Genomic DNA, 25,567 nt, shown 5'->3' on the forward strand with positions numbered 1-25,567 from the left:
ACAACGTCAAGCGCGGGGCCGGATTTGCTTCGAAATGCACGAAATGCGGGGAAAGATGGGACAGATGGGGATGAGGGATGGCCAGCGTTCCCGCCGGTTAAGCCTGATTCGGTAACTTTCCGCCGACTAGTTGCCTCATGGGTTTCCCGCGGGTTATATTCCCTTTCACGAGATGCTCGTGGATGCGTGAGGACGCCACTCTTGGGCGACGAACTTCCCCAATGAGGGACCTGGAGATGTGAATGACGGAGGGTATATAAGGGGATTCAGAACTCTTGAGCGATGACTGCGATCCTGCGAATTTGATTTTATGTCTTTTTACTTTCTCAAAGTGCTATATTCTGGTCGTGAATACTCTACATTTCAACTCGCCCTCATCATCAACGCCATAACTAGTAGATATCTCTCTTGAAACTCTCTCGAATCTTCACAATGCCTCACGCCGAGTCACCTACGCCTGATGCCCCTCCTACCATCAACGGTGTCCAACTCCACGTCAACGATGACCTCCTTTCTGCCAACGAAGTCGAACCCCTCATTCAATCCCACCTCACAGAAAACTTCGATGTCCTCCGCCAACGGTACCGTCAACACGGCTACCTACTCATCAAGGGCCTCATCCCCCGCGAAGACGTGCTCTCCGCACGCGAATCATACTTCAACTCCCTCGCCCCTTCAGGCGTGATCAAGCCCGGCACGTCTCCGCGAGAAGGCATCTTCGACGACGCAAAGTCAGCCGCGGATTACCCAGGCATCGGCGCCGGCAGCGTCAAGAACGCGGCGCCAGGCGAGACGGATCGCTCCGAGATCTTCACCGAGGCGGCGCTCAAGGCGCATACCGAGGATTGGTATGCCGGCTCCGAGGACGGCTCAGTCCGGGGCTTCTGCAACCACCCGGTCCTCCGCAACTTCGTCGCCGAGTTCACGGGCTGGGGTGACGAGAACACCCTAACCGTAAAGCGCACGCTCCTCCGCAACAACACCCCAGGCAACAAGGCCATTGGCGTGCACTATGACCAGTCCTTCATGCGCTACGGCGAGCCGACGTCCGTGACGGCGTGGGTGCCGATCGGAGACGTCCGGCTCGAGGGCGGCGGGTTGATTTACATGCAGGACGGCGAGAAGCTTGGAGAGGAGATTGAAAACGAGTTTACAACGAAGGCTAAGGCGGCCGGAATGAGCGACGAGGAGACAAAGAATGCGTTCAATGCGAATATGATGAGCACGGGGTTCTTGTGTGATGGGCCGGCGGACTTTGGACGACGGTATGGGAAGAAGTGGCTGGTGAGCGCGTACGAGGCTGGCGATGTTGTCTTCCATTCAGCGCACATGGTAAGTTTTCTCCGCTTTTACATCAGGAAGTATGTTTGCGAATTGCTGACTGCGATATTAGATTCATGCTTCAACCAAGAACTACGATCCCGAGGGGCGCATCCGACTTGGAACGGACCTGCGCTTCGTCGACAAGCGCCGCCCATGGGATACTGTAAGTCATATTCTGCCTACTTGCCTTGTTTGAAGAACGTCTCTAACAGACATTAGCGCTGGGATAAGCATTACAGCTTCAATGATGGCGTTTAACCCGACTAGGGCTGTTGCGCGGGATGCCGAGAACGTCCTGACCCACGCATCCGCGATGCAAAATTGTGTGAAGAGAAGAGATAGAGTCGACAACGACCATGATACATAGCCAGTGAAATTGAGTCATCTTGATTGAAAGCTATCAAGTTGTGACCATTGCTCCTTCAAAGTCTTTACCAACGCCCCTGTCTTCCATTGGACGATGGTCCTTACTTGTGCGAGGTACTTGATTGTATGTTCTCGTTCGAGCGGATGTCTTATTAAATGGCCGCCTAAGAGAAGCGTCAGAATCACGGAACTAGCACGTACATCATGTCGGTCGACTTACACAAGGACAGCATATGTGCGGGCAAGTAGTATGCGTTAACAGCCTCATTGGACCGGGCCAAGCCCATGAGCATACATAGAGAGAACGTGATTTCACGCTATGCGATGTTTAGTAGAGTGCATGATGTGCGTTTCTTTCGATCGCAACTCACCTCACTGTCCATCCTCTTCTTCGTTCCCTCAAATCCTGCTGTCGGATTTGAGCTGTTGTAATCTTGGAAGGAAAATATCGCTTTCGAAGCGTAGTAATACCCGAGTGCAACAGTGCCTACGTGAGCCTTGCTGTCAGTGACTCTCCTACTCCATAAAGTCAAGAGGAACAGAGCAGCGTTTGTTATGTGAAGGTTCATACCTGGATCTGCGGCCATCCACAAGGTCGGGAACGGTCTTCCCTTGGCCACATCCGCCCGTTCATAGAAAAGGGGCTGGAAAGATAGTGGCTTCTCTTTGAACCACACGTCAACGTCATTCTGTAACTCCTCCCAAGTCTCTGAGCTGCTCGTGCTGAATCCCGATCCGTCTTCCGGGAAGAAGAGTTTCAGCACTTTCGCAAACAGGTACACGATTCGGTTCGCATGCGCGGTGTCGTCGTTGCTTCTGAACGTAGAAGACCTCTCAAAGTTTTCTAGGCAAATCTCGATTGGCGTCCTGCGAACTAGGAACACATAGAGTGCTTGTCGTAGGTGGACCCAGCTCGCGGCCTCAGCCAGCCCGCCCTGCGTTACGAAACGGGCAATAGCGTCGTGATTGAGCAGGTTCCTCGTGCCTCGAAGGTGGTGATAGTGGGAGTCTGTCTCGTTGTCGTACTCTTCGTAGAGCCGCATGATCACGACAGCCGTTAGCAGAATCGAGTCCCACGTCTCCGGGGGTTGGGAGAATGCTTCAATGAGCAGTTCGATGCAGCGATTGTGGTAGTACGTGCTCTCCAGATCCGACTTTTCGTTTGTATCGTCGTTCCCCTGCGTGTCGAAACGACTGGCTAGGGCGAAGATGCCGTTGAGCAAGATCGGCTTGCGAAGGGCAAGGCGGGGGACTTCAAGCGTGAAGGGGCGAGCATCGTGGCACGCATCAATCTGGGATCATTAGACACTCTGGTGTCATCGGTGGAAAGACGGAAATGGTGTAAGAGATCACTCACTGAAGGCGCTATTCTCAAGATGTACGTGCGAAATAAGAAGGCCTGGCGTCCGGTAAATCCGCAATGCTCGGGGTCCACGGGCTGAATACGGAATTCCGCATCCGAAATGAGACTCTCAGCACGCTCCGAGGCAATCTGGTGTGAAGACCCGGCCTGCGTTGACGGCGAGTCCCCTAAGAGATATGAAATCTGGAGCTGTGGCTGCACCTCTCCCGATTGCCACTGTCCGCTATCCGAGGTGATGCCATCTCGCGCGGAGTCGAGATACCCGGGGCTTGACGCGAAGCTATCCCGGTGTTGTCGGCTTTCCTGCGGCGGCCCGCTGTTCAACACAAAGCCGATGGGCGCACTACCGTCGCCGTGAGACCCGTGTCCGGTGAATCGTTGTGCCGGGGCCTCGGCCCGGAACGCGTGCGTTGCCGGCGGTGAGTAGTCGAAGTTGAGCTGTCCTTCATATGGCGTCAAGCCGTGCGGGGATGGGTGAGATGTAAAGCTGTTGCTTCTGTCGCCCGCTGTGCGAACGGACTGGACGGCCGGTGATGAGGATGCCTCGGATGTTTCGTCGTCTAGACGACTTACTTCGCTCTTGCGTCGGGCTGGACAAGAAGAGTAAGTTCCTGACGCGCATGGAGGGACTGAGTGATCGGCAAATGAACAAAAACGAGACGGGGTGCGAAAGACAAAAGCTGAAAAGGTCACCTCGGGGAGGCGGGGGCTAGCAGAGGGCCCGAAGGGCCCGACGGGAAGGGTGGGCGCGGTAAAGCATCATCTGAGAAAGGAAGGTCAAGTCAAACCTCGGTGATCCGCCTTCTGAACTCTGTCTTCGGAGAGAGCTGCCTTTCTGGAGCTACCCGGCGCATGCTTAAAGCGTAAAGTCGTGTCAAAGTGACACTCGAGATCGGCCTCGAAGCAGGCGCCGCAACCCGTCGCGCCGGGTTGGACAACACATTTACGGTGACGCCGCCGGCAGGCGTCACAGCAGCGTCGGGGCTTCATGTACGGTCCCGACCGCCGGAGGAGGGGATCGGAGCCTTATGTTTACTCGTATCCTCTCTCGCCCGCCGAGGTCTACGCAAAAGTCCGAAAGTCATCCGACTGTGAGCCCATCTGTTCGGGTATCTCCTAGGTGTATTGCGGTGTGTGACTGTGCCCTTGTTTGCCGTTGACGCTTCTCTCTGCCTTTACCTCGGAGAGTAATCAACTCGACTCTGAATGGGCCGTTGGCGGTGGGTTTGCTTGCCGGAATGGGAGCGGGGTGAGCAGACGACCGTACGATTTTGCGGGGGTGGAATGAAGAGAGTTGAATCCCGCGGGATACATGGCCTTTTGAAGACATGGGGAGCGCTTGGTCGGGGCTCGGGATCGACGCTAGGCGGGGGATAAATTGCGGGGTGAGCCCCCCTTCGAGAAAGGAAGTGTGGTCGAAACCATGACTTGTTTTGTGTCACGTTTTCCCTTCGTCGCCCAATGGTCCTGTTGTTGAGCAGGGTATCCATATCAATCAGAGTCTCCCCGGTTCTAGGTGTAAGTCGGAGTAGGTTGGCCAACTGAAGCTATCATTGTCAAGAAGTCTCCAGTGATGTTGACGGCCCGACGGAGAGAACACCTCTGCAGCTGAGGGGTACTTCGAGTCATAAACAACAGAAGACCCCGAGAACCATTCAAGATCCAATAACGGCTGCGAGGAAGAGATACTACGGAGGTACTTATAAGGCCGCCACGAAGGAGCTTTCCGAGAGTCCGGTCAAAATCCCGCCCGATCTCCGGCCAGGCTATCGGGCTCTGCGCCAGTGCCCGACAACAGGGCACCAGTTAAGACAAATCTAGAACGCAATCGCCGCCGTTTACCTAGATTGGGGACCTCATGTCGCCATCCTAAGTGCGACATCTCTATGAGGTTTATTCCTCCGATGGTGAATAGTATCTAATGGGAACTTCAGCCGCCCACACTCAGCCCGTGACCAAACCAGAGCGATTTCTCAACTCATCACCCCTTTCGAGTGAGCCAGTTTCAGTAATTCCTAACCTACCCAAGATTCTCTAGCCATGCCCGCAAAGATAAATGTGGGACGTCCGGGGTATCCTCCTCGTCAAGGCACATCCACCCATCGCATTCGATTTGCTCTCTATCGCAAGCATACGTCAACGATCACGAACAACTTCGCAGCGATTACTCACTACCAGAGGTCTTGCGCCGCCCTGAGTAGAATCATGGCGGCCTCAAATATAGCCCGGTTCTGGTGAACCTTAGGGGATTCCGAGCTTTAAGCCGAAGACGATGCGATTCAAGTAGCCTGAACATCTACCACAACATTGAGGCACATGCTCTGGCATTGGGCGACAACTCATGATCATTCATCTCACTCATGGCCTGCCAACATGATTGAGTTGATTTAAGGTGATATTGCGAACAGGGGTCAGCTATCTCATTTTGCTACACAAGACACTGCCTACGATACTCAAGGGTCAGATCTATCTGGCCAGATCCATCGCCAATGATGGCAGAAGGTGACTAGACGAGATGTCTTTGAGCATCGTAAGCATAGTGAAGAGGCACTAGCGCACCGCGAACGCACGCCTCACTATAAGGAATCGAATTGTGCCTAACTCGAAATCCGATGAAGGACGTTGCCAAAGTGGCCATATCTCGTTGCACCTGACATGAAGGTGAGTCGCAAGTAAATTGAGAGCGTCGAGACATCTCATGCACATACCAACCCATGAAGCCTCTATATTGGATAGCAATTCGATGAGCTCCATCTGGTGATAGTGAATCATAGCAGGCTCATAAAACCATGGTACCGAAGTGCAGAGCTCACCTCTGACGAAACCTGAAGTCCAAGGAACCTTCATTGCCCTCGTGAGAGGTGGTCATCAATGCCCACGGTATTCGATACCATTCTTTCATGAGTTGCACTGTGGAAGACAAGTCCCTAACTGAGTTCAGGGGTTTGACTGAGTTGGGGTCTATAAACAACTCCCTTTTCACGGTGAGATCTGGTGAGCATGCCGTCAGGATGTCGCCGGTGAAGGGTGAGCCACCTCACCGTACGGGACTCAGAGTAGTGATCAATAAACGAGACACTCTATGTAACCTGGCTTCCAATGACTTGGAAAATGTGCGAATGAACCGCTCGAGATGGCCCGTAAGCTTTGCATTTTCATCCGACTTTCTATCAGCCTTCGCTCAGCTCCACTCAGTGACTTGTCAAAACCGTTTGTTGCCGCCCCCACAAGGGTGTTAAAGCAACTGTGTAGAACGGACACCAAATTGAGAAATGTCTTCTTGGTGGCTACAGAAGTATTCCAGAAACCCAGAGACTTTGACCTATCACTCTTCGTCGACCCTGATCCTCATCCTCCTCAGCTCAGTTCACAAAGGTCATTACGGTCTCCATGCCCCTTTGGCTCACTCTCATGTGATCGGAAGGATATGACTAACGGAATGTCACTGATTGGCTAACCTTTGGTGGGGCACCGAGCTCTTATGTAATCGCCTCTCTTGGGCCAAGCTAACCTTGATTAGGAGTGGCGTACTCTCAGTACGTACCTGATCTGAGAACCTAGCGACCCAGATTTGGTTTTCGCTGCGATCTTTCCTGATTTCGAGATCATCCAGTGCTTTGCGTCTAAGCATTCCTTCGCCCAACTGAACGATTAAGAGGAGTGTCATTTCCAGCCCAAATCGATCGTCATGTCTTGAGCACTTTAGGCCTACTTCCTTGACAATCAGAAACTGCAGCTATCTGTATGGTAGCCGAAGAGGATGAGACATCCTTGCAGTTAACATCGAACCGGCGCCGGTCTCCGAGCATTCGGTCACCGGCAAGCACATGACCCCATGACAAGACGGCTCTCGGATCCGAAGACCCGCGGCGACACGCAATTGACCCGGGTCGACTTGCTGGTTCTGCTCCATCTCCGGGTCCGATTGCCCTCTACTCGAAGTGGTTCCGGCACCGGACGCAATTGTGTGACTTGTAGGCTGTAGCCAAAGGCCAAGACTCAAGGGCTGAAATTACACTACCTCGTAGAAACGGTGACCAGTGGCCAAGGTGCAGCCAAGAAGCCAGGGCCAAGTCAACTGACGCGTCTCTAACCTCGCACCGGGCGGTCTGAGGCCTGGGCACCTTTCAGGGCATGACACCTGGCCTTGTCACAGCGAGAGAAGCAGAGATTGCAGTCAAAGTCAAGACACGAAGTCGAGCACACGCGAAGCAGCGACCGACCGCAGCCACAGAGAAGGAGTTGAATCTGACTTATCCGCTATCTGTTGCTGTCGGCTATCTCTAGTCCTGCGGCCTGGGCTTCGGAATAGAGCGGGAGCACTCAGCCCCATGGGGTAAGCGGGAACGCCCATCACTGGGTGGTAGGCAATGCGACTATGGGAAGAACCGGGTGCTCTATATGCAGTGACGTTCTTTTCGCGGGGTCTAAGTGATGCGGGCGAACGGTTTGAGATTGGGGAGAAAGGGGGGGATATATGCATTACCGGTAGTGGTGATGGCTTGTTTATCCTCGGCGCGAAGAGGTTACGGAGAGGGTGTTGATGATTGGATTTGGGGTTGCTAGCAGTGATACGCAACGAGGTCATCATCGTCAGCCAAGCCCACCACAGGTGACCTTGAGTGAACGACTGAGAGGAGGGGATGAGAGTCATGATGAACAGACTACAGCAAGCATGAGCATTGCTCAAATTGACCGTCCGAAGTATCTGACTTGTTGCCGTCTTCCGAGAGTCTCCAGTCAACACCGGTGTCCGAGTTTCGCGAAGATTGTGTTTACGGTTTACACAGTACCTTACGGAGTTCACTACGAGCATGAAGTGCAGAGTCCCACCGGCACAGTCCTCCGTCCGCCCAGGAGCCCCTCCTCGGCCCCGGCAGCCACGTTCAAACACGGCTTTCATTCTCATTCATTGCCTGAGTGGAAGTAGGTACTTAGGGATTACAGAATGAGTGATGCTGAGGCTGAGACTGGCTGTGTGACTCGCTTCCGCATTTGGCCGAAGCAAGTTCCCGCCCCGCTGCTCTAAAAATTTCTAGATCCCGAAGACGGCACAGTTAGGGACAGCCAGTCGGGCCAGGTCTTTCAAGGTTCCTCTTCCCCCCTGAGGCTTGGGGCCCTGCTGCACCCGGCTCCCTCAAGGTTGCGAAGAGAACGGCGACTGGATGTCACTGCCTATATGTAGTTGGGTGCGAAAGTACTTGACACCACAGCGAGGCCCCCACCATTACCTCAAGGTACCTAAATTGACGACCTCGAGGTACTAAGGTACCTTGATCCCCAGTGACCTCGAAAGATTGACTCGTGTGATTCCATCTCCATCTTCTTATTCTCATAACTCCATCCTCTTACGATTCCGATCAAACAAGACACCACATCAAATCATACCAAATCGAGCCCGACAGCAAGTAGACAGTACCGACGACAAGTTCCAATCGACCCAACGAAAGGACTCTAGTTCCCCCCGTAGAAAAACAACCACAGCCAAAGGTCGTTCTCGCCCACGATGAACTGCCCTTCGCGCAACGACGACATCACGCTGGAGCATCCAGACTGGAACCAGAACCCGCCCTTCTTGTCTGCCGACCTCACCACCTGCGAGGATCTGAACGGCATTGCCAACGCCCGCGAGCAACGCAGGGCCCGGGGCGGCGCCGGCGATGGATCCGACGGCCGGGGTGACGACATGAATTACCAGACGTTGCCACGTCTGCAGCCCGATCGGAGGCTGCGCGTTTCGGGAGGGTGGAAACACGGTGAGTCTTGAACGTTCGTGGTTTATGTTGTTTTGGGTTGATGCTGGTGATGTCGTGGTTGCGCTGATGCGGAGACTGGGACCAACGACCTCAAGGTCTCTCTCCCATTACTCACCTCACTCACCTCACTCACCTCACTCACCTCACTCACCTCACTCACCTCACTCACCGCTCTCACCGCTCTCGGTGTGCATGCGGCATCGGCAGGCATTATCAACGACATTCAACCACACACAGCATTCTTAAATGCAAACTAATCCTCCCCAGGTTTCCATCCCCGAAACAAAAAGGTGCATGGTGGTGATGACCATACACCTCTCCTTTGGGCCTCTGCGCCCGCCCGCTCCGCCCTCTGGGGCTGGGTGAGCTGGATCATGTCCGTCATTGGCTGCTCAGCCATCATCTCTGCCCTCAAGAGCCCCGAGGCTGTCGCGTCTTTCCTTGTCGCGACCAAAGAAACTACTCATTGTAAGTCGATCTCTCTTCATCAAGGTCTCTCGGAAGACGGGCCCTATCGACCCATTGCCTACACGTATCAATATACAAATCTCATTTCATCTCATCTCACCCCATTGCGCCTCATCTGACTTAGACTCACCTCACTCCTCCTTATTCATCACCAATGCCTCAACACAATGTAAGCTGACAATATCCCAAGCCATCACCAAGCGCCACGCCCACACTCACGACCACGACCGCATTACCGCCCGCTCAACCTGCCCGACTGGCGGCCTCGGCGACGAAGATGCCTACAACACGCCCCTCCACGTCGGCGCCCTTTTCATCATCCTCGCAACCTCCTTCCTCGCCTGCGCCTTCCCGCTCATCGCGAAGAGTATCCCCGCCATCCGAATCCCCCGTACCTTCTTCTTCGCTGTCCGCCACTTCGGTACCGGCGTCCTCCTCGCCACCGCCTTCGTTCACCTCCTCCCGACGGCCTTCACCCTTCTCGGCAACCCATGTCTGAGCTCCTTCTGGGTCGAGGATTACCCCGCCATGCCGGGCGCCATCGCCCTGGCCGGCATCTTCCTCGTCACCATCATCGAGATGGTCTTCTCCCCTGCCCGCCAGATGAGCTGCCGCCCCGATGACGCCGTACTCGCCCCGAACCAACCCGAGGCTGGCGATGAAACCGATCAGGGGCAGCAACAGCAGCGCGTCGAGAAGCGCGTCATCGTTGACGAGGAGAACCGCGCCGTGCAAGTCAACTCCAACGGCGGAATCGTCCTGACCCCGGCACAGCAGCACCAAAAGGACATCCTCCAGTGCATGATGCTCGAAGTCGGTATCCTATTCCACTCCGTCTTCATCGGCATGACCCTCTCCGTCTCCGTCGGTCACGAGTTCGTCATCCTCCTCATCGCCATCGCCTTCCACCAGACTTTTGAAGGCCTCGCCCTGGGCTCCCGCATCGCAAACATTGACTGGCCCCAGGGCAGCCTCCAGCCCTGGATGATGGCCCTTGCGTACGGCTGCACCACGCCCATCGGCCAGGCCATCGGTCTCGCGACCCACCGCCTCTACAGCCCGGACTCGGAGTTTGGCCTCATCCTCGTCGGCACCATGAATGCCATCTCGTCTGGGTTGCTGGTCTTTGCCGCGCTGATCGAACTTCTGGCCGAGGATTTCCTGTCCGATGAGAGCTGGCGTGTCCTGAGGGGCTCGAAGCGCGTCTGGGCTTGCGTGCTCGTCTTCTTTGGCGCCTTTGGCATGAGTCTTGTCGGAGCGTGGGCCTAGGTGGATCCCCCGAGGCTAAGGGGGAACAGTCTGGATCGATGGTGACACCGGTTTCCTGCCTGGTGGTCTCCTGTTGAGTCGTCTGTGACCCTCTTGCACCTGAAGAGACACGGTGAGGTGTCTCATTCAGGGTTAGACGGCGATGCTGCATAAGTGGATGGCGCGAGCCGACCCCTTACCGCGTTGTCTCGATTTCAATTTTCCATTCAGCAGCTGGGTTTGTGCTTATGTACAACAACCTCTGTCATCTGTTTGCATGAATCTTGAAAACTGGTGTATCTCGTTCTTTGGAAGACTGCCGCTTGAGAGAGAGTTGTCGGTCAGAGTGCTTCGTTATTTGCTCTACGTTTGGTTTCGTCTATGAAGCCGTCCGCTCGTTCAAAGTAGTATTAGTGCGATACGTTACTTAGATTATGAAAATTTAGAAAATGATGTGGATAAGACTACTTTTCAAGTGCCGATCGAAACAGATGACCGTCCAGCACTGTCTATGTCGAGTCTCTATGATTGTCTCCCAATACTCACTCTCTCTCACCTTCTCCCCCCCTCCCCCTTCCCCCTTTCTCATCATTCACTGTCCTGGATCATCCAGGCCCTATCCACCTCGTATTCCACACAACCCTCAACTCACAAACGTAAAGTCACTCGGTGAAGTTCCCTCACTCACCGTCGGACTAGGCGCGACCCCACTATCATAACTCCCCCTTCTCTTAGCCCTATGCCTCTTGCCCCTTGTCTCCAACCCCCCTGGCAACGGCACACACCCAACAACCTCAATCTCACCGTTTCCGCCCCGAGCAGCAGCAGCCGTGGTAACAGCATGCCAAGCCCTCGTCTCCTCCGCAAGTCTAGCCTCCTGATCATGCCTCTCTCTCTCTTCCTTGAACCGCATTCCCAGCGCCTCCTCCGTCTGACTGAGGTACGGGAATCTTTGCTTCTGTCTCTGCGGCAGCGGGGAGGAAGGCGGCGTGGGCACGTTCTTGCGCTCGGTAGCAGTGCTCCAGCCCGCGGTGTCGCGGGCAATCATAGCCGTGTGTAAGGCGCAGCATACCGATCCGGAGCCACCGGCTCCGAGTTCGCCACTGGTACCAACTCCGCGCGGGGAAGGGCACCCGGGAACGACGCAGGCGTGGACCGCGTCGCAGAAACTTGCGTTCGGTCTCGCGGCGCCGTGACATCCCGCAGCCCGGCACTCGTGGCCCGTACAGAACTGGCTCGCGGAGACGAGGAGCGGATCGTCGGCGCGCGGGGCCGGGCAGGACGGGTACAGGCAGGCGTGGAGTGCGCAGCGGCGGCTGGACGGTTTCGAAGGGTGGGGACACTCTGGGCTTGCTGCGCACTTGTGCGCTACGCAGAAGCTCGGTTGGTGTGGTGGTTTTGAGGGGTTTGCGAGGTCTGCTGCTGGTTGGGGGCAAGTTTGGGCGTGGCAGGTGTCTAGGAACCGAGCGAGAGAGGGGTTTGTTAGCCAGTTTTGCGCGAAGAAGGTAGGCCCGAGTTTGTTGTCTTACGGCTGGCACAATAGAGTCTTGATGCATCTGCTGTGTTGTCTTTGCGCTCTCGACATGGCGGATATGTACACTCGTGCTGGGGGCAGAAGTGGACGCCGCCGCTGACGGTGGCTTCGCAGGCTGTCGCGTTGCAAGATGTCGGTAAATCTGGAGCGTTGACCACGTAAGTTTTCCCGTCCTTCAAATGTGATGACTAGGCCCAGGGCCCGGTGGATGAAAACTCACGGAACCAGCAAACGTCCTCGTGTGTTCCACCGGGCGAGACCACCCTCAGCGAGTCACACCCCGCGGTCTTGCAGAGCCGGTGATCTCTGCACCAGTTGCCGCCGTCTATGACACTATTGCAGTCCTTGTCGGTGCAGCTATGACTCGGGCAGTAGAGGCCGTCGCCGACGCGCGGGTGACCGCAGGCGGGGATGAGGCAAATGGGCGTGTGGAAGCTGCACATCTGGGAGTTGGTGGCTCGCTTGTTGTGGCATCCGTAGGTTGCGCACGTGTCTGCATTGCCAGAGAAGCGCTAGGATCAGCATTACTGTCGATGAGAGATACGACATGAAGGAGGAGGGAGTCACGAGAAACGTACGGCTTTGGCAATATGGCCAGTCCTGGTTTGCATCGGCGAAGATGCGCTGGTTGGTACAGCCCTGACGGTGGCAGCGGCCGTCTTCTCCCAGATGAACATGGTCAGTAACGTGTACAGACAGTCGAAGAGGTAATTGACTCAAGGCAATGCAACGTACGATCTTCGCAGTACTTGGATAAACCAGGCTGTTTGGGGTTTGTACACATCTTCTCACCAGTACGCGATCGGCAGGCATCTCGAGACGACGTTAGACTGGGCTCTTCATCAGGCTGCGGAGACTGAACCCACGATCTTTGCAAAAGATGGAGAGAATGCGCTTAGCTTTGGCCGGTGCCTCGCATTTCAAGACCTTATGGACGCAGCCAGAGTAGACGCAGTGCGGCCGGGGCGGCGGAGGCGTGGGCTGTTTGGCGCGGCAGCTGAAGAACATGATGGCTTGCAACTATGTGATTAGACAAATGATTGCAACTGGGTTGGTGAATGAATCTTGACGGAGTATTGGAGGTTTCTGGGATTACTAGAAGGAATGTACAATTTGGACGATGTTGCATGGGCAATTAAGATGACTTGATATAAGAAATCTTGAAGAGGATGAGAGAGAAGCACGCCAGGCATCCAACATCACCATCAGGAGGGCCATCGTTCGTTGAATAGTGAAACGACTATCTATGCGTACAGTCGAGCTTTGAGGTTCCAAGGACTTATTGATGAGATCGGGGAACCGTTGTTCGATCACGATGATACCCCTGGCGATGGTTCATGTGAGAGCTGAATGCGAGACACAGCTCCTTGGAGCCGGAAGACAATTTTGCAGGGGAGGTCGAGCGAAGTGAGAGTAGAAGACTTCGAACTAAAAAGAGATAAAGGAGATCAAGAAATTACTCTTCAGCGTGCATCAACTCCGTCTCTCTTAGTTATTTCGACACTCCTTGAGATGACCAGGGAGGTGCAGCGAATATGTCTCAAGAGCGGCATTACATGTGAGGGACATCAGTCCGCAACAATTGATCAACAAATTCGATTCAGAGAATATGGTGTGAAACTTCAAACCGAATGTTTCCCATGACTGAAAGAAGAAGCACTATTCAGTTGCTTCATCTTGGACAAGGAAATGAATCTGGCGGGGGCACTGCATGCAGGCAGCCGGGCCAGGTGAAGTTTTTTCTTCGGCATCGGATAGGAATGAAAAACTGTACTTATACTTCGTCCTGGTAGTCTGGCTCGACTCATTTGACTCACAAAGACTAACTTTCGGCTGCTGGTAGTCTCATGAGCTTCATGAAGCACTCAATGATGGATGAGCTTGAGTTGAAGCGGTGGTGAGATTGTGGGTGGCGGTTCCCAAAATCAGGGAAGGAGGGTTTGCCCCACCAGCGACGCTTCTGCAGGTCCACAGGAGTACGTACTTTGGGCTATACCTCATACAGCTAGAGGTCTCCAGCCACCTCGACCTAAAGCGCGTTAAGGTGCACCTTGACGGCCCCTGCGTTGCAACGTGCCCCTCGTTCCCACCAGCCACAATCATCGCGAAATCAAGTTTCCCATCCTGGCGGGCGGCAAGGACGGAGATCGTCGCCATCGCCAACCAGTTGCCGTTCGCCGGCTTTCCTCGTCATCAGGGTTTCCCGAGGACCTGACAGGCTGGTGACCTTGCAGGCTGGCGAAAGTATCACTGCCACCACCAGCGTCATCCTCTCTTTCTTGTTTTCCCCTGCCATTGTTTCTTATCGCTCACATCCCTCTCTGGCGCATACGAGACAGCTTCACCTGTTCCTACAACCTGCCAAAACACCACAGCACAGCGTCTTTTGATCACGAACAATGCCCTCGATCCGGCTTTGACGGCTGAACAATATCACACAACCGCTCCTGCAGCATTGAAACATCTTGCGACAATCGCTGACCCTTACAATGACCGACGAGGAACAAGGCATTCAGCGCCCGGCGCAAACCTACCAGACCCCCGACTGGGAGACTCCCACGACCAACAAGCGTCGCTCGTTCTTTGATCGCTTCGCTCCAGCGACGGCTGGCCACCAACGCGACAATACCACCACTGCTGCTCCCACGGCGACGAACGAAGGCGGCTTCGCGAAAGAGGATACCCAACGCTCAGATGATCACGCCCATCTGACCGCTCCTGCCACCGGCGCGGCGGTTGCTACAGGCGCAACGGCAGCACCCAAGACCCATCTCTCTCTAGCAGCTCGCTTCAATGCTCTGCTCCCGCCACAGAAGACCTACCTCGGCCTCTCTCGAAAGCGATTCCTTCTCTTCGTCGTCTTGCCTCTAGCGGTTCTGCTCCTGCTCATCCTCCCTCTCGCCCTCGGTCTTGGTCTCTCTAAGCGTGGCGGAGGAAAGCAAGATTTGCCCCTTCCGAATAATCAGGACGTTCACACCGGTGACCTCACGTACTATGCCCCTGGGCTAGGCGCCTGCGGAAAGACGAGCAGCGACAGCGACATGATTGTCTCGGTGTCGCACTACCTGTGGGACGATGTGCAGAGCGGCGGCAATCCGAACAATAACCCGCTATGCGGCAAGAAGATCCGCGTCCGGCGTGATGGCGAGGGATCGGTGGATGTCACCGTTGTGGACCGATGCACCGGCTGTGCGCCGACCGATCTCGATTTAAGCCCCGCGGTATTCAACAAATTGGCCAATAAGGACGAAGGCAGAGTCACTGGCACATGGAGTTGGTTGGACTGAGCAGGTCTGGAAGAATGCCTGAACCGCAAGCTGGATGGGAGTACTGCATAAGGAACATCCCGCCGGCCGGGAATTTGACGAGCCATGCGAATAGTACGACTACGAGCCGAAGACGGAAAGATGTTGCGCGATGTTTGGAATTGTTTCGATACCCCTGTTATTCTGATTTTCATGCCTTTCATAGATACCATTGCCCTTTGAGGCACGCGAATACGAATACTTCTTACAACCTTCATGACTCCCTGGCACAGCGCAGCGAATCGGCGGACATGATTCCGTCTATTGACCATCCCCATTTGCGACACCAACAGAATAACGATCTGGGCCGTGGTATGTAATCGAGAATAATCAGTATCATTGAGCACAGATGCTCGGCCAGACTGAGTGCCGGCCCTCCTAGCATGTCGATATCTACAATGTAACGCCGTGAAAGCAGTCCCAGGGTATTCCCAAACAATGAACCCAACATAGACGCCAGTAAACCAATCCCGAGTGTCGCCTATCCCGCAGGGAAACCATCTACGGTGAGTTATCACTTGGTCGACTCGCTGCGACCTGATTCCGGTCTCGGTCCTCCCAGTCGAGCAGACCATGTCCAACGGTAGAGCCTGTCGCTCCTGACCTACGCATAAACCGACTCCGACGCTGGTATTCCCAATCAATCAGGCCGTGGTCGGTCTCCAAAGGCGACAGCTGGGGCGCTGGGCTTGACCCCATACTGCTCTCCCCGTCACCAACACTGTACTCTGCCACAATCGACACTCTCTTCCCGCTCTTCTCTTCTCCGACAGCTGAGGTCTCAGGCTCTTCATCATCGTGCTCTTCCAAGATATGCCGCCGACTTGCCGTCGACCTCAAAACACGCGCCGGCTTCTGCAGCTCGAGGTCGCTGGCGCTGAGCCAGGTCCCGAACTCCTCAAAGGTATGTCTCCTCGAGTTTGGCACCCCCGCAGGCGCAGGCCCCCGGTGTGTGCTGTGAACGGTGACACCCGACGACATGTTCGCATCCTGCTTCGTCCGGTGCCCCGTTGCCTGATTAGACGGTGTCGGAAGCACGCCCGCAGTCTTGAGATTCCGCAGCCAGGGGAACCACTCCCTCAGCAGCGGCCAGACAAGCGGCAGGTTCGACACGTAGCCGGCGACGCTCGCCTCGCGGATGTACCACAGCATGTACGTAGGACTGTACGGGTCGGAGAGGTTGAAGATCTTGGTGAGCAGCGCCGCGACTATGACGCAGATGCCGAGACTGAAGACAAATAGGAGAACGACCTTTTGCTTCCAGGGCACCTTCATGCGAAAGACGAGCGGAATGGGAATCATGAGCATCAGTATGTCGGAAGAGATGTTGAACCAGCCCTGGAGGATGGCGTAGTTCTCATACGTCGTGCACTGCGGGTCGGGTGGCGGCATGGCCCAGTAGCCGCTGAAGGGACGGCAGGCGGCGAACATTGTTATCTGCGTCGCGGTCCATCCGAGAGCGACGTACATTGCTAGCCAGCGTACGAGTCGCTGGGCGGCAAGGTTGAGGGTGAGGCGGGTGTAGAGGATCAGCACGCAGGCTTTGAGGACGTAGATGAGGTTCAACATCGCCTGCTCCGAGACGAGGACAATCTTGGAGCCGTGGATGCGGTCTTCGATCTCGGCTTGGGTGAAGGTTCCTTCTAGTTCTGGAGGGTAGAGGTTCGAGCCGCCTCCGTCGGTGATAATGTTGAGGAGGGCTACAAGGACGGTGAAGAGCACCTAGCACGCGATAAGGGGTCAGTTTCCGCTTGTGCGATTTCTTGAGAGAATGTTTCACGCGGTAGAACACACTGCTGCGAGAATCTGGAGAAAGTCGTCGGCTTCAAAGTTGGAGACACCACCTAACCTCTTTGCTCTCCCATACCTATCGAGGGAATATGTTAGCTTGGCTCTTTTCCGACTGTTGACAAGGGCCTACTGGACGAACATTCTGAGGAAGATAAAGGCCATCCCTATTGAGTAGTGTATCCAACTCTGACGCTCCAGACTGGCGCCGAAGCTCTCGTTACCGGATACCATCGTGATGTATGACTGCCTTCGCTATGCCCTGGTCGACAAAGATGTAATCGCGCCGACGATCCCGGGTAAAACTTCTTGGGACGATCTCTCAACGGTCTATGGCATTGTTCTTTCCCAAACCAATTTCGATGCCGTAAATCTGATTCAGAAGTGATGGTGCCAAGGACATGGGTGATGAGCAAAGATCTGGATGTACTCCCACGACAAGATTGATATGGGATATGCCACAACGATATGGGCTTCCCAACGAACTCACTAACGACACCGAAAAACTTCAAACAAAGTCCGAACGGGAATCCTGTGTGACGCGGACTTTGAAGGTATTCCAGCGCCCGCCCGCTACGAAACTGGCTCCAAGTGTCTTCAACAAAGCCGGTGGGCTGATATCTGACAGTTCGAGGGCTACAATGGCGCGGTTTGAGAATTGACAAGCCTCTCCGCGTGGCTGGCTATCGAGAGAACAAGCAGGGGCCGGACAGTTCTATGGTTCAATCTTTCTCGACCCTGCAGACCGAATTGTTCGCGAAGACTCCAAGAGCTAGACTTAGTCTGTGGCTCGCTGCAGCTCACTGGTGCGCCCCGGTCGACTGGGTTCGCCGACTTGGGGAGGTTTGAGTCTTGCTGCGGTGCTGTGGTGCTTCGACAGCAGTCATGACGATAAAGAGTTTACGATTTACGAAAGGCCTACATAACATCCAGCCGCATCTAGCTTGGCGAGAGCTGGAGGCGGCGGTGGCGTGAGAATCGCCGGATGCGGCCATGTTCGCGTAGGTGATACGTTCCTCACCAATCATGAAGAGAAGACAGGTACGACGGTCGCCAAGAAGCGTGAACCATTTTCGATTCTTCACTCGGTACGCTAACTAAAGCTGACTTACGAGCTACGCTACGTGGACTAGTCTTTCTTGCTAGGTACTACAGCTTGCCGAGCGAGTGATTGCGCTCTTCTTTGTGATGAGCTCGAGGGGAGACGTCGTCCCCGATGGAATGGTCGATCTAGACTTCGAAGCGCGATGTGGTTCGCATCCGTGACCGCGCCCGCCACAGCGAAAGCTGGCTGGCTGGATCTTGACAGCATGTCTGGGCGAGGAATTTTGTAATCAGTAATCATCAACAGTCTATGAATTTGCCCTGCTTGTGGTCTGCCCCTGTCCGGATCCAGACCTCTGGAACGCAGGGTTGCTTATCAGACCGGCACTCTCCCGCGCTAACGGCACCCAAAGAATCGACTTGATCTAGATGTTGGGGTAGCACAGAGACTAGCTCAGTTCACTGCCGGCGAAGCATTCTCCCTTCCCTTCGGAATCCAGATTGCCTAGGCAATTTTGTCCACGTCGCCGAGCCGGTGGGATTGATGATGGGATCTGATAATACCATGGGAAACATGGCTCCAATTCTTCGAGATGCCCAATTGTCCCGAAATGGTATATCTTGCTTGGCTAGTAGATCCCATAATAGCGAATTGGGTCTAAGGTCATCGATGAGGGCCACTTGAGACAACCATGATAACAAATTATCCTGTTTTTTCTTGGACAATTACACTATACCTAACGGTCCTCATTTAGCCCCCGAAATAACAAAACTGCTCATCATGGAACTTACAACGCAGAATCGAGTGGTTCGTTCAGAGGTTCGTTCGTGCTAGCGACTTTGACTTGCTCCGGTCCCCTCCCTTCGGATCCCGGCCCAGGACCCTGGTCCGCCAGGCAGTCATCATTTAAGAGGTAGAGGATGACAGCATTTTAAATTTTACCTTTGACGCCTCACATTTCGGGACAATGGGTCTCCACTTCTTGAGACGTATATGTCTTGGTCCGGTATGTCCTCGGCGACGACGCCGACTCCCCGTCGTAGTCGGCCGCCGGATACCTCCTCGACCGGCCCCTTCCAGCCAATCACATCTACGCGGAACATTCTAAACCCCGTCTACCTTTTGAAGATCATTTCCCATCCATTTGGATGTGAAGGAAACTTTCTTTCTGTATGCAGTACGAGAGTTCGATTCGTTATCGCAACCCGGAGCTCGCACTCGTGAATGAAGAAAGGGAACGAGCTTAGATCAAACTGTCAAAGGGCATCTGATTTTAAGTCGAATGTTCACTAGGCGTGAACGGATGGCATCGAGATGTTCCAATGACTCTCCGACTCCAATGCTTCGGACCAATGCTGGATAGCGGGTGCTGTTGTGTAGGCCACTGCACTGGACTGAACCCCGTTGGCTTTCTCATGACAAGCAGGTATTCAGACGCCATCATACCATGTCGGTTCAGTCACTACAGCCTACTTTGCTAATTTGATGTTTACTAAATCCCGGGCCTTGAATCTGATGCGTGGAGTCGCCCTTAAAGGCTCCAGTTCTGGTCTATTATCGGAATATCTCACAGCATCTCCAGGCCGCACTGGTCCATGGGCAGAACGTGAGTGGTTCGAGACGAACTTGTGCCGTGGGCGGGCAACAAATGTATTTTCACGACTTTCGTTGATTCAATGGTACCATGGTCATGAGTTTCGGGGTAGAATCTTGACCCGTTTCTCCACCAAGTTGACACGGGGTTCGGGCGCGCCCACGGAATATGTACGTCTCAAACATCCATCTTACCAAGCCAGGCACAAACGAGGAACACGGATCGATCACCGTGATCGACGCAGATCGCACGACGGGCTGTGCCGTCTGGACTAATGACGGGAGCCCGTGGCCCCGGATGGCCAAGGCGCGGAACGCGTCTCGAAGTGTCTTCCTAGTCAAGGCTTACATTTCCTCCCCTCTTCTCAGTATAGTGGAGTGGTCGTCGCTCCTCTTCCCCTTGCAGACTGCACATCGTGTTTCCATGACTTTCCTCTCATCTTTTTCTCTCCCCGTTGTTAACCTCGTCCCCGCACTGACGGCAGCCGCGCAATCATGGTCTACCATGTCAAACCCCTGAAACGGAGGCACACACCTCTTGGCGGGCTCGCCGGCATCTTCCTAGATGTAAGGGAATGTGTGAGCAATCAAGACTCTCCTGTGTCTTTTCCTGCCTCATGTTCTCTCCTTTCCCGCCCCCTCCCTGTGGAGATTTTTCTGCCTGACTGTTCGAATATCTGCTCTTGTCAATTCGGTTCCGTCATCCGACTTTGGCGTGTGGTGGCCTGGAGACCTGTAGACAGTGACACTTTGACCTACCTTAGCTACGTTTGTTTGGCGCTTAGACGGCAGAGTCAGGTTCATCCACCGCACTGGCAGAGTTGAGGGGGAGGGCTTCCGAAAGGATCTGTTCGCCAGCCAGCCGCGCGCCGCCTGTGACTAAGGCAAGTTTGACGTGGACCGGCGGCGGCTGCGCTCGTATGTTTTGTTTTATTTGGGACACTGCAGATGTCGTTTCTCTGAATCTGTTCATCTGACGTTGACGTGCAGCGCCTTGGCGAGCTGCTAGACGATGAAGGGGTAATTAGGTGAGATGTCTGACCGCTTGCAGCGCAGTTTCCATATCCGAATAAGGTCAGACTGTTTCAGTGGCCATCAGATAGGTGGCTGAGTCAAGTTCATTGTGAAGTTCTGGCTGCGTTTCTGCAAGCTCTTTCAGTTATTTTGTTAACGGGTTCTTGTGATCCGTTTCACCAGCGAAGCAAGCATTCGCAGAGAGTGGCCTTTCTCTGCCTCCTTGAAGTCAACCGGTGGTCCGGATGGAATAAGGAGTTTCCCCTGATTGAGCTGCTTGCAGACTGGAGGCAACACGAGTTTGGGACGACACGCAGTCAAGAGGCTTGGCAACCGATGGGCGAACAACGGGGATGCTGACCTCGTGCATTTCTCCCTTCATGGTGACCCTACCTGATCGTGAACTAGTATCAAACATCTACTGCGCGCCAAATAGTCTCCTGACCCATCCCATTCTCGTCTCGAGAGCAGCCTTGGCGACATCTGACCCTACAGCGAGACCCAACAGGTCGAACCCGTGGAATCCACCACTCCAGACGTGCAGGTCCGCCTGCACGCCGCTGTCCCATAGCTTCGTAGCATAAGCCACGTTCTCATCTCTGAACGGCTCCGCAGTTCCAACGTCGATATACGCTGGCGGCAGTCCGGAGAGGTCCGTTGCCCTGCCCGGCGCGACATAGGGACTCACGTCCGCGTCCTCCACCCCTGCCTTCTCTCCCAACACGCAGCCCCATGCGGCGTTATTGTCCAGCGCGTCAAAGCATTTGTCGTCCCTGAATTGCTTCTTGGATATGCCCGTGTCCCTGTCGTCGAGCATGGGATATACGAGCAGCTGCGCGCAGAGCTTCGGCCCGCTCGTGTCCCTCGCCCTCAGTGCCGCTCCAGCCGCGAGACCGCCGCCCGCCGAGACGCCTGCAATCATGAGGCGCGCGGGTTCGATGCCCAGCTCCTGCGCGTGCTCGCTCGTCCAGAGGAGACCCGCGTAGCAGTCATCCTGCGGCGCGGGCGCCGGGTGCTCTGGTGCCAGGCGGTACTCTATGCTGACGACGACGGCGTCAAAGTCCTTTGCCATGCGCGCGAACGGCTGGATTCCGAGAAAGGCATCGCCGAGAACCATGCCGCCGCCGTGATAGAATACGATGCCTGGACGTTGGCCGCTTGCCGTCTTTGGGTTCCGGGACTGTAAGATGACGATGGGGATCTCTCCGTCTGGCCCGGCAATTTTGCGGTCCTCTACAAGTAGGTCTTCGTCGTTTCGAATCGCTGCTTGCATAGGTGCCATTGCGGTCGCTCGTAGTTGTCGCCCGTGGACTATGCCATCCCTTTCTCGCGGGTAAGCCGTCATGCGGTCCAGGGCCGGGACCAGTTGCGCGTCGTATGGCGGCCTAGGAAGTAGGTTTTCTGACGACATTTTGACTGATGTGTTTTGGAATTTCTGTCCAAAATGAAGGTTGTCCGAAGCGTGCTTGGCTACTGTGTACAGTTTCGTTGGTCGATATGGGTGCTACTGAACGTATCGTATGTTGAAGTTTATCTTGATCTTGGAGTCAACGAGATGTGATCTTATCTCCGCCGAAAAGCGTACGGAATGCCGTGGTCAGATTCCTGCCGAGGCCCGCGACTTCGCGTTGAATCCTTTGTAGATACTAATGCGCTTCTTCAGTGCAACAAACGCTGGCGTGCTATAGCCGGGCGCTAAGTCCGACTTTGTCTAGAGTGCCTAAGGAAATGGTCACATCAACTGCACTATCCTTCGACAACGGGACGACGTAGAATGGAAACTCGGCACACTGGGGCTTTGAGTTCGTCCGCAACGTTCATGAGAATGGCAGTCTACGGTTACCCCGCAGCAGTTCTCAGAGGCTTGTTGGGACCCTTGTGGACGATCTGGTAACAGGGCCTACAGGTAGTACAACGCCAGTGGACATAGTAGCCGAGCTAAAGAACCAAAGAGACAAAGATAGCCTCGGGTGGCTTTTCATTCGTGTTTGGCATTAAGACATTGTCAGTAGCCAGTTAGTAGGCACTGATCTTCCCCGCTCGCGTTGGGGAAGGGCTCGCTTTCGGGGATCCGGATACGGAGTGTGATATCTGTCTCAGCCCGAGGCCCCGCCTCCCAACGAGTGAATGATCCCGAGGCCCCGGGAAGAGTTTAAATACCGTCGTGTAGGCGACTTTATATCAAAATCCTGGCAACACAGTCGCCATGATGCAGTATCACTTCTAGATATCACAATTGGGATGCACGTATCGTCGTTCAACAGAAGCCAACGGATTTCCATGCTGTGAGATTGACGAGATGATTTTGAGTTTAGTCTAGATTGCGACCTGGAAATGAACTCAGGTGATGTCCTTTGTGAAAGCTCCATCTTAAAGCACTGGTCGTACAAGCCAGGCTGCTAAGCTTCCAGAAACCTTCGTACTCATCCTGAAGCCAAGATGCGGGGACAGCGTTTGCAGCCATCTTCGTGTTAAATGTGTGAGTAAGCGACAGCAAGGAAGCACTAATGCTGCACTGCTCGGCAATCGTATTCCTTTAGATGATGTGGCCTTGTTAGCCCCATCTGACGTGAGATTTCGTGCAAAAGGAATATCCGATGCATTTTCAGCCCTGTGGCTGATATTAGAGGGAGCTGTACATTGTGTCGCAGCCTGAGAAGAAATGCCCAGGAAATGGAGTATCGTCCGGCCGGCAGTCCGGGTTTATGAAAATTCCCATGATTATTCTGGCTGCACAGAGTAGTACCGAGTGTTCCTGTACACCCAGGCATGGCCAAAGTCCGCGTGGGCCACCTCAGTTCGGTCTGGTACTTTGCGGTATCTCAAGTTCAGCTTCACATATAGTCCGTAAATATGGGCCCGCACTGCAAGTAGCAGTGACATCAGCTGCGCAAAATCGCTTCTTCGTTATCGTTCAATGTAAGGGGATGTCTTTCCTGCTTTGCTGATTTTTGCCTCCATCAATTTTGTTCGCGACCGCGGCCCTTTAGGGAGAAGTTGGACCGAGTGTCCGAGTAGAACTAATATTCGTATGAAGCGGAGAACATAAGACGATGACAAGTGAGCGCAAAGCAAGAAGCCGGGCCGAGAATGGCCAAAGTTCTGGACCATTTGGGACTTCTGGGAAATTCAGACGCGGAAAGTCAGTTTCTTGCACCTTGGTCTTGGTGGCTCAGTTCCCCTGAAGCGATGCCAGGTAAGATTATGCAAATGTCTGTGAGTAGGTTTTGGACGGCGGTTGAAGGCGAACCCATTCGTTGAGTAAACTCGTAGTAGAAACTTTTAACGTTTGCTGTCAGGTCCCGCAATGCCTCGGCCTCCCGAAGGCGGCACAGACGGGATAGACCAGAAGACCTAGGTCACGGTGGCGTTATGATCACACCTAACTGATTGATTGAAGATTGGAGGTTGAGCAGATTAGTTTTCTCCTCTGGAGAGGACTAACTAATGTTGGATTACCAAGACGCCTTTTGTTTGGTGAAACGAACTAACCTTTGTTCAAAGGCGACTTCGCGAGTTGGCCAATCGGCTTACATCACCGCTCATAGTTTCATTTGAGGCTCCAAGAGGTGTCTACAGCTGGAATTAACATGCTTTGTCGAGAAGAGCGGTACTCAATCGATTCGAAATTACTTGGCAATCAGAAGCTGCTGCAGAGAATGCTTCTAGTAAAGTGCGTTCAGGTCCAGGTTTGGCGCACTCTCGTCAAAGAACAGCTGACGTCTGGCAAGCCTACCGGCTGTCAGTGCAGACCGGACGTTGCGATTTTGCAATGTCCGCTCACAGAGACCGTGCCAATTCGAAATGAATAGACTTCCATCATGGAGGCTATCAACTCGGATCTTGCACCCATTTTTGATCATCGCAAGCCTGACTATCATACCGTCAGATAAAACAGAGTAATTTATCGGGGGGTGATGTATTCGCCACTATCTAGCCATTGCAAGCGGCATTCGGGAGGATAAGGCTGGTCGACCGTCATACCTCCATACTGAGGCTTCTGTGTGTCATCAAAACAATCACTTCTGGATACGGCTCATGCAATGCATCCCGGTGATGACGAGCGCCGCATTGCTTCAACACCACCACCGTAGAAAGGAACGCAATCGAAGAGGAACGCCAAACTGCGCTGCCCGATTGAGATCCAATACTCGTCCAACGTCTAGTGCGACATGATGTACGGATTTCCTATTTTGCAAGAGCTCGCGTGTGCTCACCGGTAATACCTCTTTCAGCTGTGAGATTCTGTCGGTGACCGAAGCTCCAGCCCCGTCAGCAATTCGGAAGTCCCAATCCTTTATATTGTTCTGAAGGATCGCGGCTGAATGAGATGGCATGCATCGCCCCAAGCACCTGAAGGACAAGGGCATCATCAAGCTTAAAGTGCTCCCGTCAGCACTAATAGAGTATATGTATATTTGTATAAATAGCAGTTGTTATAGGTGGGGTGATAGCAAGCATATGCTGTTCTTAATGTAGAAACGCATGCGGGGTGTCAAACACAAGGCCATTCGGCCAATAGGAGAGCGTGCCGCCCATTGCGTGCCTTTGATGCTCACATGCCACCCTCCACTACCCATTTGAGCCGCTTCAGACACACATCGATCGAGGAAAACTCATGATCTCAAATATGTGGGCTTTAGAACCCGGGGAAGTCCTGGCCAAGGCGATATTAGATGACTAGTTGACATCAGCCTTCCTGTAGGGCCACAGGGCTCAACTCCACTGTCAGTGATGATAATGGCGCCAGGGCCCGATCTCGAT

The 25,567-nt window shown here is 54.2% G+C and overlaps 8 protein-coding genes across 8 annotated transcripts; 3 read left to right on the plus strand and 5 right to left on the minus strand.

Annotated features, from left to right (window-relative positions):
• Positions 1-432: 432 nt before the first annotated feature.
• On the plus strand, positions 433-1,581 carry HER10_EVM0008015 (phytanoyl-CoA hydroxylase; the record flags this gene model as incomplete). The annotated part of the gene is made up of 4 exons (XM_035477552.1): positions 433-567; positions 613-1,332; positions 1,394-1,486; positions 1,543-1,581. 4 exons carry the CDS (start codon positions 433-435, stop codon positions 1,579-1,581), a joined length of 987 nt encoding a protein of 328 aa, XP_035329681.1.
• HER10_EVM0007332 (zn 2cys6 transcription factor) lies at positions 1,006-4,675 on the minus strand. The gene is made up of 6 exons (XM_035476891.1): positions 3,841-4,675; positions 3,047-3,642; positions 2,261-2,981; positions 2,061-2,176; positions 1,910-2,006; positions 1,006-1,853 (listed from the first exon to the last, which is right to left on the minus strand). Exons 1-6 carry the CDS (start codon positions 4,040-4,042, stop codon positions 1,705-1,707), a joined length of 1,881 nt encoding a protein of 626 aa, XP_035329595.1. The 5' UTR covers positions 4,043-4,675; the 3' UTR covers positions 1,006-1,704.
• A 3,647-nt stretch (positions 4,676-8,322) lies between these two features.
• On the plus strand, positions 8,323-10,984 carry HER10_EVM0000293 (ZIP Zinc transporter). The gene is made up of 3 exons (XM_035470081.1): positions 8,323-8,808; positions 9,076-9,276; positions 9,467-10,984. The coding sequence occupies exons 1-3, from the start codon at positions 8,559-8,561 to the stop codon at positions 10,543-10,545; spliced, it is 1,530 nt and encodes a 509-aa protein (XP_035328743.1). The 5' UTR covers positions 8,323-8,558; the 3' UTR covers positions 10,546-10,984.
• A 277-nt stretch (positions 10,985-11,261) lies between these two features.
• Positions 11,262-12,109, minus strand: HER10_EVM0002575 (uncharacterized protein; the record flags this gene model as incomplete). The annotated part of the gene is given in 3 exon segments (XM_035472281.1): positions 11,262-11,292; positions 11,310-11,840; positions 12,054-12,109. The coding sequence occupies 3 exon segments, from the start codon at positions 12,107-12,109 to the stop codon at positions 11,262-11,264; spliced, it is 618 nt and encodes a 205-aa protein (XP_035329001.1).
• A 137-nt stretch (positions 12,110-12,246) lies between these two features.
• On the minus strand, positions 12,247-13,066 carry HER10_EVM0007972 (uncharacterized protein; the record flags this gene model as incomplete). The annotated part of the gene is made up of 4 exons (XM_035477510.1): positions 12,247-12,551; positions 12,637-12,717; positions 12,794-12,871; positions 12,925-13,066. The coding sequence occupies 4 exons, from the start codon at positions 13,064-13,066 to the stop codon at positions 12,247-12,249; spliced, it is 606 nt and encodes a 201-aa protein (XP_035329677.1).
• A 1,144-nt stretch (positions 13,067-14,210) lies between these two features.
• HER10_EVM0004768 (uncharacterized protein) lies at positions 14,211-15,500 on the plus strand. The gene has a single exon (XM_035474401.1). The coding sequence runs from the start codon at positions 14,548-14,550 to the stop codon at positions 15,343-15,345; it is 798 nt and encodes a 265-aa protein (XP_035329258.1). The 5' UTR covers positions 14,211-14,547; the 3' UTR covers positions 15,346-15,500.
• Positions 15,501-15,738: 238 nt separating this feature from the next.
• HER10_EVM0011288 (uncharacterized protein) lies at positions 15,739-17,973 on the minus strand. The gene is made up of 3 exons (XM_035480724.1): positions 17,294-17,973; positions 17,158-17,230; positions 15,739-17,085 (listed from the first exon to the last, which is right to left on the minus strand). The coding sequence occupies exons 1-3, from the start codon at positions 17,383-17,385 to the stop codon at positions 15,865-15,867; spliced, it is 1,386 nt and encodes a 461-aa protein (XP_035330078.1). The 5' UTR covers positions 17,386-17,973; the 3' UTR covers positions 15,739-15,864.
• Positions 17,974-21,174: 3,201 nt separating this feature from the next.
• HER10_EVM0010581 (uncharacterized protein) lies at positions 21,175-22,630 on the minus strand. Its single transcript, XM_035480037.1, has one exon. It carries the CDS (start codon positions 22,212-22,214, stop codon positions 21,222-21,224), a length of 993 nt encoding a protein of 330 aa, XP_035330006.1. The 5' UTR covers positions 22,215-22,630; the 3' UTR covers positions 21,175-21,221.
• Between the last annotated feature and the right edge of the window lie 2,937 nt (positions 22,631-25,567).

The sequence above is a fragment of the Colletotrichum scovillei genome, assembly GCF_011075155.1.
Source record: "Colletotrichum scovillei strain TJNH1 chromosome Unknown Contig00009, whole genome shotgun sequence".
NCBI classification, from domain to species: domain Eukaryota; kingdom Fungi; phylum Ascomycota; class Sordariomycetes; order Glomerellales; family Glomerellaceae; genus Colletotrichum; species Colletotrichum scovillei.

Bases quoted from the DNA above. Each gene is read 5' to 3' on its own strand.
- HER10_EVM0010581 (XM_035480037.1), bottom strand. From the start codon at position 22,214: ATGTCGTCAGAAAACCTACTTCCTAGGCCGCCATACGACGCGCAACTG.
- HER10_EVM0011288 (XM_035480724.1), bottom strand. From the start codon at position 17,385: ATGGTATCCGGTAACGAGAGCTTCGGCGCCAGTCTGGAGCGTCAGAGT. The intron at 17,231-17,293 runs GTTCGTCCAGTA...TTCCCTCGATAG, and splicing joins GCCTTTATCTTCCTCAGAAT to GTATGGGAGAGCAAAGAGGT. The intron at 17,086-17,157 runs GTGTGTTCTACC...ATCGCGTGCTAG, and splicing joins TTCTCCAGATTCTCGCAGCA to GTGCTCTTCACCGTCCTTGT.
- HER10_EVM0007332 (XM_035476891.1), bottom strand. From the start codon at position 4,042: ATGAAGCCCCGACGCTGCTGTGACGCCTGCCGGCGGCGTCACCGTAAA. The intron at 3,643-3,840 runs GTTTGACTTGAC...CTTCTTGTCCAG, and splicing joins TCAGAAGGCGGATCACCGAG to CCCGACGCAAGAGCGAAGTA. The intron at 2,982-3,046 runs GTGAGTGATCTC...TAATGATCCCAG, and splicing joins TCTTGAGAATAGCGCCTTCA to ATTGATGCGTGCCACGATGC.
- HER10_EVM0000293 (XM_035470081.1), top strand. From the start codon at position 8,559: ATGAACTGCCCTTCGCGCAACGACGACATCACGCTGGAGCATCCAGAC. The intron at 8,809-9,075 runs GTGAGTCTTGAA...AATCCTCCCCAG, and splicing joins TTCGGGAGGGTGGAAACACG to GTTTCCATCCCCGAAACAAA. The intron at 9,277-9,466 runs GTAAGTCGATCT...CAATATCCCAAG, and splicing joins GACCAAAGAAACTACTCATT to CCATCACCAAGCGCCACGCC.
- HER10_EVM0004768 (XM_035474401.1), top strand. From the start codon at position 14,548: ATGACCGACGAGGAACAAGGCATTCAGCGCCCGGCGCAAACCTACCAG.